The 12901-nt window shown below is 29.9% G+C and overlaps 1 protein-coding gene across 2 annotated transcripts in view; it reads right to left on the reverse strand.

Annotated features, from left to right (window-relative positions):
- Window positions 1-10797: 10797 nt before the first annotated feature.
- LOC100204791 (heme transporter FLVCR1) overlaps window positions 10798-12901 on the reverse strand; it is a 5006-nt gene continuing 2902 nt past the window's right edge. The window contains exons 2-3 of one of the 2 annotated variants that reach the window (XR_010639579.1): window positions 11174-12901; window positions 10798-11088 (exon numbers count right to left, since the gene is read on the reverse strand). The exon at window positions 11174-12901 is cut by the window's right edge and continues 434 nt beyond it. Coding sequence is in view for 1 of the 2 variants with exons in the window: in XM_065801146.1 (XP_065657218.1) it covers window positions 11585-12901 (1317 nt within the window). In the remaining variant the exon portion in view is untranslated. Of the gene's footprint in view, window positions 11089-11173 lie in introns of those variants that run through there. The other variant, XM_065801146.1, reaches the window with a different exon arrangement.

A 12901-nucleotide genomic window follows, 5' to 3' on the forward strand; every position in this document is an offset into this window, starting at 1 on the left:
GAAATTTTTTTTAACCATTCCAATTTTTATGTTAAAGACCTGAACATGGTTGTAAGAACAACTTTGTCAAGCAACCAAGTTTTGGACCTATCTTGAAAAAAAAGTTTAATTATATTAGTTTTAAAGGATAGTTATATTTGGAATCATGTTTTACTTATCTTAAATAAGTTTTTTCTAGATAAGTTATCTAGAAAAAAAGTTTAGTTATAAAGGAGAAACAAAAACAGCTTTTTTTTAATTCCTTAACTTGAAAAAAGTTAGCCTAATATACATTTATGAAATGTTTTTGGGACTAACTTGGTAACGAGATCAAACATCTACTTTTTTTAAAACATAATAAAAAAATACTTTTATATCTGAATGTGGTATCTTTTAGAAGGAATACCAAGGAAGGTTGAACCACAAAAAAAATTTAACCACAAAAAAAGTTATTCAAGTTTCGTTCATTAAAGTTTTATAATGAACAAAAAAATATTCAGTTGTACCTTAAAGTAATAATTATCTGGCTTTATGCCAAACAAATTGTTTCGACTATAAAAACGATATTAAAAAAAGAACAATATGTTAAAAAAAACATTCCTTCAAAAATCAAAATGAAAGCTAATTTTTAAATAAATTATAAAAAAACGAATATTAATCAAACCGTCACAAGGGTTTCCAATTATATAACGTTAATGACTATCCTGATAACAAAAAAGAAAATAAAGATGATAAATTGAACTTAATACTCTGCGTTTTTAACGCAATAATTAATTTTAACTTAATTATTTTAGTTATATACATTGAAAATTTAAATATAAAAAAAAATAAAACAATTATACTATTTAAATTTATTTCATTTTTAAAAACGCATATTTAAAAAAATATTTACATTAAAAGTTTCAAAATTTATAGGAATTTTAATTTTATTCCGAGTTAACCTGCAATTGAAAAAACGTGCTCTGTTGCAGTAGAAATTGGTCTTATTGTTAGAAGTGCGTTAACAATATATTTAAGTTATATGTTCTTGTTTTAGTGTTTGTTAAAAACATAAAATCATTTTTCAACAATGTAGTAATTATCTTGCTCTGCTTTTCTGCATGGTTATTTGAGGAAATCGTTGCTTTCAGCTTTTGCTGGTGAATATTATAAGCATTTTGACTTTTAAGCATACTTTCACTTGTAATTTCTTTTACAACTTTCTCGACCTCATTGTGCTTAGTACTGCTAATGCCATCACTAGATGTATTAAATTTTTGAAGTATTCCTACTGCTAAGGCAATGGCGGCAGATTTTAAAGTATATTCAAAATATTTAGTATAATGTGGAATAATACCTGTTTCTTAGATGATTTTTAATGTCTTAAGAATTTATGTCAACGTTCATTCACTTTTTTATCTGTTTTAATAAAATTTTCTTATATTCGATTGATTTAAGCTTTCAAGTATAAATTTATAAACACCTTCAGCGGTCAAAAGAATTTTTACTCAACTCCTTTATTGCAGTTTCTCTCGGTAATAAGACATTTAATAGTTCTTCTAACGTTGATATATTCTCCTCTGAAATCTTTTGTTACCCGTTAAACGTTATATGAATAAGGGTATTCATATAACGTTTTATTAATGCGATCTTTTATTTGAAGGAATCGTTTAAGCATGGCTATCAATGAATTCCACCAAGTTTTGACAACTAACATCAACTGCGATGTCATGTCTGCTTGCTCATTGACATATCCTTGTAAAATGTTGTTTTTGACTGAAGAGAATTTTATCATTTTTATAATGAGATTTTTATAACTTTCTGAAAATCTTCAGTGAGATCTATGATTTCAATGTCTTCCTTTAGCTCACAGATGTTAGCATCTTCAAATCTATTTATATTCAACTCATATCAATGCTTTTGACAGATTCACCTTCACCATCTTCGCTAACATTTACATAACTCGATACTTCTTTATTTTCTTCACAAAATTTTGATTTCTGTTTTTTATACAGTGCATCAGTTTGCTAAATGCAAACCGTGGTTATAACAAAGTTAAGGTATGATACCTAATAGCCTTCCGTACTTGACCATAATGGCGGCTTTATCATGTGTTGATGATATTACATCCAACTTAATGTCAATTTCAAATTCTTTTCACTTATTTTCAACATATTGCTTGTTCTGCATTACATGTACTTTTTATGCAAACTAACCCTAACACATACATTTTTCATTAAATTATCAACAAGGGCATGAAGTGTAACATGAAGTAATCTGTCAAAAGCATTGATATGATTTGAATACAAATAGATTCGAAGATGCTAACATCTATTAACAAGTGGACTGATAACTCTCTTCCTAGAGTTATCAGTCCATTCGTCTACTGTTAGTGAGAATTTAACGTTTTTTCCTTAAGATCCTTGATAATACTAACTTTTTCTTTTTCTTTTTTTTGTAAAATTTTAAAATGCACTTTATAACTGTAGTAGGACTTTTAGGCATGTCAAAGCCTTTACTTTGAAAAGAAAAGTCTTACTATTGAAAAATCATCGTCTGCATATTGTGATAAATTTTCCTCCAATGTTTTAGTTTGAATAAATTTTTTTATACTATTGTCAGCATAAGTACTTTTTAACTTTTTCGATGTCGATGGTTTATTTTGTTCACAACTTATCTCGAATGAATTTAGTAGCAGCAGATAAACTCAAAGAATTTATGAAATTTTAATGAATTTTTATAAATTCCTTGAAATGGTGTTGTAGATGATCCTTTGTATTCTAGTAGTTTACTGCAATGCTTACAGAAAGCAATATCCCTATTTTTTTCATTCCTCTTAAAATGGTCCCAAATTTCAGATCGTTTTGACATTGCTACAACTTTTAAAGTTTAAAAAATCTAAAAATTAATTACAAATTTAAAGTATAATTTATATATCTAGAGTGAAATATTAATCTAGAATTTTGTGTAATAAGTCACTTATTAAACTAAATTCTTACATAAATATGCTTATAACTTGTTGTATAACCAATTTAAAACAATCTGGAAACTGTTATTACATAATAACATAGCTTAAAATGATAATAAAAAAGTAAATTAATATAAATCATAAAGCAAGCGAAAAGAAACTTAAAGCAATTTAATAAAAAATAAAAGCTATTCAAAAACCCTTGTAACAAAAATCACTAAAAAAAATTACAAAAAAACCCATTATACTTAAAATTAAACAAATAAAAAAATTAGAAAATAGAATATTAAAAGCATTCAATTTATAATCAAAATGCCCAAGTTTAAAGAATATATATATATATAATCAATAATTGTCTATTTAATATTACATTTATGTAATATTAGGCAAACACAAATCATTGTGCAACTGAGCTACAAAGTGTCACAAAACAATCGAGCTACAAAATATGACAATAAACAATTGTTACATACAATAGAAAAAATAAACTAAAACTTAATAAAATAAAAATAAGTTTTTATTTTGGTAAGTAAATATACTGAACTTATTTGAAAGATTATTATTCTAAATTAGGTTTTCTATCTTTTTCTCCATGTTTAAGTTTCCCGCCGTTTGAAAACAATATAAATATAATTTATCAAAAAATATCCGAAAAGGCGGATATTTTTTGATAAATTATATGAAAAAATCCGGATTTTCGAAAAGTCAACATAAGACGGATTACTCGGATAATTAGATTTTTTTTTTTTTTAATTTAATTAAGGTACCCCAAGAAGTCCTTACGGTCTTATCATAGAGCACCGCGGATAAGCATTTATTTGGAAGTTTACGCCTCCTTCCTAACCGATGTCGCAAAACTTGCCGAGAGGTGGAGTTTGAACCGCGGCTTCTTTGTTTCTGAAGCAAGTGCGCTACCACTGCTTCACGGCTGCTTAATATTCGGATATTCGGATTGGAAACCCTAACTATTACTCATAGTCAGAAAGAATTCCGAGTCACCCCAAATAGAAATAGTTTAAAAAACTTGGAATTTTTGTTTCACTTTAACGCCTCTCTTAAGGAAAATGCGTTGCATGGACGTCTTTTTACCGGGACACCATGTCGTAAAAATGTTACATCTACAATCAGAGGTGCTAATTCTGCAAAAACTTGGGTGGGGGTGACGGCTCATTTGAGAAAAGAAAATTCTGAACAGTTCATTTGTGTCGGATGATACTGCAATCATGAGTTGATCTGTGAGCCTTGAAAATGGGTATGAGTCAAATGTGGTGCACATCCTTTAATGCTGGCATGAACACCGTTAGCTCATCCACTTATTACACTAGCATCATCATTGGACAACAAAATAGTTTCAGTCAAATCCTAATAAAAATATTTTGTCACAAATAAAATTCACAAGTGATACGAAGAGCAGTTATATTTTTAATCCAATTACTCTCTCGTTTCTGTCAACCATAAAAGAAACGAATAGCTAATGCTATTCTATTTTTTTGAAATGTCTTTTGATATAGATAGCTAAAGGTTATTTGACAATAATTTAATAGATTTAGCATACCAATGAGTGCTTGAGATGTAAACTTTTATTATTTTGTTTTAACATTACTTTCATATCTTTCCAGTTTAAAATCCCAATATGAAAGCCTTTTTTCACCATTAAATGTTGAACATTAAGCAAAATGTCAACACGCAAAACAAAAAAAAGCACACTTTTTAACACTGCTTTCAACCCGGTCGTGTTTCTTAAAATAAACTAAAGAAAAACTGCTTTTCTTAGTATTAAATGGATGTAATTCTAAACTAGACTGCATAGTTTGATGAAGTAAAACAACCTTTATTATCGCTTACTTCTATATAATAATCTTTTACAAAATTACATTAACATAAATATAGTTTTCTTAAGCTCTCCATCGCGAAGCACATTCTTTTATCTTCCCCTTCTTCTTTAAATGAAATGTTTTACTATTTAAGTTCGGGAATGTTTTAATATTTCCTCCATAATTCTATTGGACGTCTTTCTCTGTTTGGATATGTTTTCGGATTCGGTTCTTGATAATGGCTTTGTTGCATCGGCATAGTAGTTATTATTTCCTATTCTGGTGAAACTGATTCGTTCTGAGAGTATTCCTCGTCTCCCTCTTCTTTAATTGGTGTCGGATTGAATTGTATGTCCATTGGTATTTTCTTCATGTGTGAAGCATTTCGAGTTTTTTTCGAGTTATCAACGGGAGATTTGGCAGTAATCATTGTACCGTTCTTTGCCGTAATTGTGTAGGGTTTAAACTCAAACGGTGCCGTAGTTTTGTTATATCTTTTTTGTTTTATCCGCACTGTATCTCTAACATTTAAATTTGGATTTTTTGCGTGGTATTATGAATCGTGGTAATTCTTTCTGTATAACTTAGCATTTTCTTTTCTCCTCTTGGCTTGATCATTAATTTTTGTATCAACCCTTGACTGAAATGAGGGTATTGTGAAACCTGTAAGGCGATTGAACATGTGTGTAGATGCTGGTATCCGAGTTGTGCAATGGGGAGTGGTATGGTAGGAGAACAGGAAGTTGTATAACTGCTTTTTCCAGTCTCTTTGTTCAATGTGTGCTGCTCGTATTGTTTTCATCAGTGGTTTCATGAATGATGAGTTTAGCTTGCGGCCAAAGCGGCAAGTTAGCTCACAAGCATGGTGTTGGTCTGATTAATCGTTCGGCTGGTGGATTTTGTTTACCAAGTGCTTGACAAACTGCACATTGTTTTACATATTGTTCTACTTTAGTGTCTAGGTTAGGAAAGTAAACTTTCTGTCTAAGTAGTGCTTTGGTTTTCTCGATTATACAACTGGCGCATAATAGTCCCATGTGATTATTATGCGCCAGTTGTATAACCGTAATCTCTAGTGATCGTGGAATGATAGTTCGATTTGCTTTTATGATAATGTCTGATGTTTGATTTACTGTAAGTTTTTGGCTAATCTTACGGTAAGCAAGTAACTCTTTTTGAAACTTTCTTATTTCTGGAGGACAATTCGGATGTGTTAGTTTATGCCAGGTATTAGTGGCAACTAACTCTGTAAGTATTCGTAGAATAGGATCGGCTTTGGTTTCTCTTTGAATATCTAGTCGTGAAATGGCTTTAGGACATCTGTATTCAGCAGTAAAGTTGACATATTTTTCCAGCTTTTAGTTGTCACAAGGGTCTACCGGGTGTCGACTTGGATAATCTGATATATTATGTTTTCCTTGGACGTAGTGTAAATCAAAAGAATATCCCTGTAATCGTAAAGTAATACGCTCAATGCGAAGTGGTACTGTAGCATTTGGGTTATTTAAAACCTTCACAATAGCTTCGTGATCTCTGTACATTTTAAAAGGGTGTCCAAACAGGTATGTCCTATTGTGTTCGCAGGCGTACACTATAGCTAAACAATCTCTTTCCAGCGTAGAGTATCGTTGTTGTACAGGTTCTAATTTTGTACAAAGTTTATTTAAACTCCTTCTTGGCTTCATATTAGCAATGGTATCCATAAATCCTTCTTGGCTTTATGTTAGCAATGATATTCCATCCACAAAATCGATCCAACATACACAATCACTGTCGTATGGATTCCATTTTTTCTTATTTTTGCCTTCCCTTTTTAATAAAACTTTCCGTTTTTTTCTTTCTTTAGAATTTCTTAAAGAACTTGGAAAACAGTGAAGATTGAATGGAAGATTACATTTGCATTGATCTCTTTCAAACCTTCATGAACATTACATTCTTGTATTTGTATTTTTCCGAAAAAAAAAGGCTAATTAGTTTGGTTTGCGTTTTTACCCCCAGCAAGTCTAGGGGATAAAAACACAAGACCAGGAAGAACTCTACTTCCTCTACCATTTTAGAGCAGGCTTAACACTGGTAGTAACGGATTTTGTTTAGTTGCTAAAATCTTAAATTTTGTTTATTTTTATTACGCACGTCCGCGTTTTTATTAGATAAACCACCGTTTTATTTTATAATTTAAGGTGTTTATAAGTTAGTTAAGTGGTCATGACCTCCTCAGTGACCATTTTAGAGGTATTTAGAACAATCATGTTTAGGGTTGTACATATATTACGTACGCGGCAAGGAGGTAGGGGGAGGTGTCTCAAGTAGAGTAATTCGCGTACGTGGGTGGTGGATGGGTGATGTTCAACAAGTGTATGTACGCAAACTCAAAAAAATGAGGTGGCATTTCACGTTCACTTGCCAATTAGTAAAAGGTGATCGCCGCCCACGTTCATGGCCTGCTTAGGTTATAAAAGTTGAACAGCACAAAAAAATAGTGATCACGTTTGCGAGCGTAAATGGAAAAACAGCACAAAATTAATTCTAAATAAATTAATAATGTTAAATTATTTCTAGAAATAAAAATTACTAATGCTTCAAGTTTTAATAATATTAAAATCATGTAAGGGAGGGGAGAGTGTATGAAAATGTCATTAAAGTGTCAAATAAAGATACTTTACAAAAAACTGCCATGATTGAAGCTTGGGAACAAAACAGGCCTAAAAACTTGGCCTCGCTGGCCTAAACTTAAGAGCAACAAGTTTCGCTACCCTAGCCCCTTTCTGATCCAGCACTAATAATTATTCGTAACGAGCTAAGAAAAAATTTACTTCGTGTTGAATTACTTTCCTAACGATATATCATGTTTACTAGTCCACAGGGGAAATATTTTTTTATTATGCCATGTTTCCCACTTTAAACAGTTATAACTCACGAAACACAGAGGCCCGTATCGTGAAATATTTTAGTGGAGAATGGGAGGGAGGATCATTTTATTTCCAAAAAAAGGGGCACTTTATAGTAGCAAATAAATATATTGCTTGATCTTTATCAAAAAACAAAATTTACTCGATACAGAAGACAAATGGTAGAAGAGGAGAGGATGATTACTACAAAAAGGGGCGTTAACTGCCCCGCACGTTCGTTCTCGAAATGCTGGGATTGTCCAATAGGACAATGCCGGGATTTCGGTAATATAAAAAAAAGGAACAGCCATATAATTTTAACATAGTTGTCACTTTTAAAGTGGGGGGAGGGGGGGTTAAAACGCAAATTAAGGGAGCTAAGGCAGCTAGAATCAGAATTTGAATAGAAAAAACAGAAATTTCTAGAAATGTAGCCATATTTTTTTTTCTTTGTCAAATAAAAATTAAACTGCTATATATTGTCACAGTGGAAATCTTTATTAAGCTTGTACTAAATGCTACTGAGGCAGAATAAGAACTTAATGATAAATATCAAAAAATATTTTAACTAACAATGTTAAATACAGTGATCAGTTATCTTATTAGATGGTTGATTACCTCAAGAGGACAGTATTAAACAATGGCCAATGGTTTTCCCAACCATTCTCACTTTCAGACATTCACAACGTATTAATGACACAAGCCATAAAGTGTGGTTGATTATAAAATGAATAACCACTTGAAGGCAGTTTTCGTAACAAGTTTAATCCAATTTCTAGTTATTCAACAAAGCTTAGTGTGGAATAAAAATTGTGCTCAAATAACATTTATAGTAATAATCTATAAATTTACACTTAATTTCTTCTCATTTGGTATTGTCAAATTTTGTATGTTCAAATAAAATTTCCATGAGGTGTCCACACCATAAAATATGAGTGATTGTACCTTGTAACAGCCATTTGTACAAGGCATTGCATATAATATGCATGATTTTTGTTTAAAGAAATACCAACATCATTTATAATCAAATATGGAAGTTTTACGCTCGGATCAAGTGGGGACAAGTAATTTATTGAAAAACACAAACAAGTAACAATACAATCAGGACTACCGCCAATGAAGGGAATATCTCTATCTAAAAATAACCCACAATCATGCATTGCTGCACCTTTATGATTGATTTTTAAAATTTCATAAAAACAGTTAACAGCATTCTGCTCCGTTTCCCTGCCATTCTTTATTGCAGGTATGTTTGAATTAACAAATGACATGCCAGATATACGTTGATTTAACTCCCACATATATCAATTTCATTTCTATTTTTTTCATCAATTTTATTTAATTTGTTCATCTTTGTCCAAACATCATAACTTTTTGAAGCTGTTATAAAACCTTTTTTATTCTCATACCAGTGTTTGTTTTTATTTTATCCTTTGGTCAACTGCTCAAATCAATTTTATTTTATTTGTTCATTTTTGTCCAAAAATTATAACTTTTTGAAGCTGTTATAAAACTTCAATTCTACACATTGCTGCAGCAAAATGGTTACATGTTTGGCTCATTCCTGCCATACACGTACAGTGACAAGATCAGATTTTTGCATTTTCTTTTTCTATAATCAACCACAGTTTATGGCTTGTGTTATTAATACGTTGTGAATGTCTGCGTTCACCTTTTATTGCACAAAATGGACTTTCCTCACTAACACAGTGATATGAGAGATTTTAAAGCCAGCCTGTTTTACAAAAATTAAAAGTTTCCGAATTTTTATAATCATTTAAGTCATTGCTGCCTAATTCAGATTAAACATCAAATAGTTAAAAATATCTGGATACAAAACCATTGGCCATTGTTTAATACTGTCCTCTTCAGGTAACCAACCATCTAATAAGATAAACGGATCACTGCATTTAACATTGTTAATTAAAAGTTTTTTTTGATATTTATCTTTAAGTTCTTTGACTGCCAGGGTAGCAGTTAATACAGGCTCAATAAAGTTTTCCATTGCAGAAAATACACGAGCAACCAATTCCCTCATTGTTCCAGAAACACGCAAATTTCGAAGTCTTAAATACTGCTTTAACTCATAAACTTTCATTTTATTAAATTAAATCTAAATCCATTATGAGTTTATCTTAGGATAAATGATCTAAACAAAAGGAAAGCTCAATGTTTGCTTAAAAATCCTTTGTACGTAAAAAATTATTTTTATTTTACCCACACAATTTGGATCCAGACCTAAATATTTCTATGCGTTTTTTCCGATCGGAGGTGTATTACAATAATATATATATATATATATATATATATATATATATATATATATATATACACACACACATACAGTTTTGACTGAATAAAAGATGACGACAAATGAAATATTTTGGTTGAAATTTTCTATTGTAATCTGTTCTTTTGATGAACGTGTTCTTGCACTCTCAGAACACAAGATGCATTCAACGTGAAACTTGTTTTTTTTCTTAACTAGACAGTAATTTTGCCATTTTCCTTTTCCATTTCAATATTTGAATCTGTTCATTTTGAAAATCATAATTAAGTTGCAATTGCTATGCCAAATGTCGTAGATTAATTAATCTTTTTTTAGTTTATTACAGTACGTTTGTTATTTTAACTTATCTTAACACCTTTTCACGTGACAAATAGCATTATTAACAGAATCATTTATGAGCGAAAACGTTACACTGCAATTGCAACTTAAATGATTCTTAACAGTATAAAAACCGAGATTACTGTAAAATATTTAAACCATTCAAAGTTAGAGCTTTTTCTTTTTCGTGTATTTCTCTGAGAGAAATACGTAAAAATATATGCTACAATTGCCGAGGACTCTCATTTAATCAAAAAACGTTACGACTTTTCTCTTATTCAAAAAAAAAAAGAAAAAAAATTGGTTTTCAATATTTTACGGTAATCTCAGTTTTAATATTTTCCACATTCACTTTCTCGGTATTGCGAGACCGGGACTCCAAGATTTCCGGACGATTGAGTTATTTTTTGAAGCAAAAAACTGGGTATTTATTTATAAATTGAAAATTAGCAGATGATCTAGGGTGGTCAAAAAAACAATAGTATAGTACAATCTAAGTGCGATTACAAATCCCACAAAAATAGGGTTTTGAGGTAATAATCACTTTATTTAGCTGACAAGTTTTTTTTTTAAATCATGAATTTATTTATATATTAGATAACATTAGTACACATAGGTGTCTAATTTATTATATATCAGATATAACATTGTACACATAGGTGTTTAATTTATTATATTTTAGATATAAGATTGTACACATAGGTGTTTAATTTATTATATATTAGATATAAAATTGTACACATAGGTAATATACTAGAGTGACATTAGAGATATTCTTTTCTAACATCATTATAAATATAACATAAATTTAAAAAAAAGCTAAATAATAAAAGAACAAAAAAAAGTTAAAAACTGTGCAATATATATATATATATATATATATATATATATATATATATATATATATATATATATATATATATATATATATATATACTTATACATATAAATATACATACATACGCTACTCTCTTCTAAGATCAGAATAGATATAATAACTAAAAAACGGCTATATAATAAACAAAAAACAAAAAAAATTCTGTAGCTCCAAATTCTTAAATCTTTGATTAAAAATCTTTTATTGAAATTATATATAAATAGAAATAAATTATTAGACAGTGATGCACAGAAAGATACTCTTTCAACATCATAATAAATATAAACAAACATCAAATAAAAAAATTAACTTACAAAATACATAAAAAACAATTTTCAGAAATCATTCTTACATTATTTAAACTATTATTTGGATTTCAAATTCTTATAGCATAATTTTGGATTTTATTACTTGAATATATTTAAAGAATTATATAGACAGCAACATAGACCATTAACAGTTTTTATGCAGTTAAACTGCAGTACCTAATATTACTTTCTTTTTTTTAATAAATAAAGACAAGAAAACACCAATAAAACATAAAACAACTGCAAACAAGTTTACTCCTTCCGATCCGAAACGTGCAAGAATTTCAGTAGCCACCAGCATTGAAATTGTGTCATAAATTTGTGATGTTAATACTAACATAACACCTATAGCTGATGGTGACAGTGGAATTGATAGTTGAGCACTGTGGGTAAAAGCAATGGTATGATAGGATGACAAAATGGATATTAAAATACAAAACATTACTGATTTAGCAATAAAACAATGCAAGAACTCCATAAGTAGATACCAAGAAATTGAACTTAGTAGTGTAAGAAAAAATATTACAAATGAAATCTTTTTGCATGATCCTGTTCGATCAACAACCAACCCAACTATAATATTACTAGCAAATCCTAAAAAAATAGAAGCAAATCCAACTATGCCAATACTTTTTTCTTTACCTGGGTACAAACTAGTCAGCATTTCATTAAGCAACATTTGAAAAATTCCTTCAACCGATGCAGCAATTCCTTGCATATGAATGATTAAATGAAAATCAAAATTTCTAAGCAATTCAATAATTGAAGATTTTAATGTTATTACAGAATCAAGGTATTCATTCAATGAAAGATCATCAAAACTTCCAGTTATACTTTTTGAATGACTATCATCAGTTTCAGATGCTTGCTCTATAAACTTGCACAACTGCTTTTGTCTTTTTAGGTATTTATACCTGCTTATTTGATTTAAATATTCATATTCCATTATATTTGGTGGTGTCTTAGGCTGTTTTCGAACAAAAACAAGAATGAAAATAAAAACAAGACCTGCAGGAATCAATTGAGACATCAAAAAACTTTTAATATTAGATTCAATCTCCGTAGCATGGGGACTGCTCATTATCATTCTTGTTGCATGCAGATATCCTAAGCCTGTTCCTAAAGCATCAAAACCAATACATATAGCAATTGTTTTTCCCATTTCATTTTGACCAAACCATGATGCTGCAATTTTGCCTGGCAAAAATAAGAAACCTGATACCGACATTGCAGTGAAAATGTTTCCAAGTAACAAAAAAATGTATCCATTAGATTGTTCGGCACCAAAATAACGAACAGTTGCTCCAACAGCATTAAGGAAGCCAGCAATTCGAAGTACTAAAGAGAGTCCATAATTATCAAGAAGAAATCCAAATGGAACAGATAGAATTACAATAGCAAATCCAAATACAATGGCAAGTAAATTAACTTGCATAATCCCAATATTATAATACTTTCGAATGACATTAGAAACTGCAGG

The sequence above is a fragment of the Hydra vulgaris genome, chromosome 07, assembly GCF_038396675.1.
Source record: "Hydra vulgaris chromosome 07, alternate assembly HydraT2T_AEP".
In the NCBI taxonomy this organism is placed as follows: Eukaryota; Metazoa; Cnidaria; class Hydrozoa; order Anthoathecata; family Hydridae; genus Hydra; species Hydra vulgaris.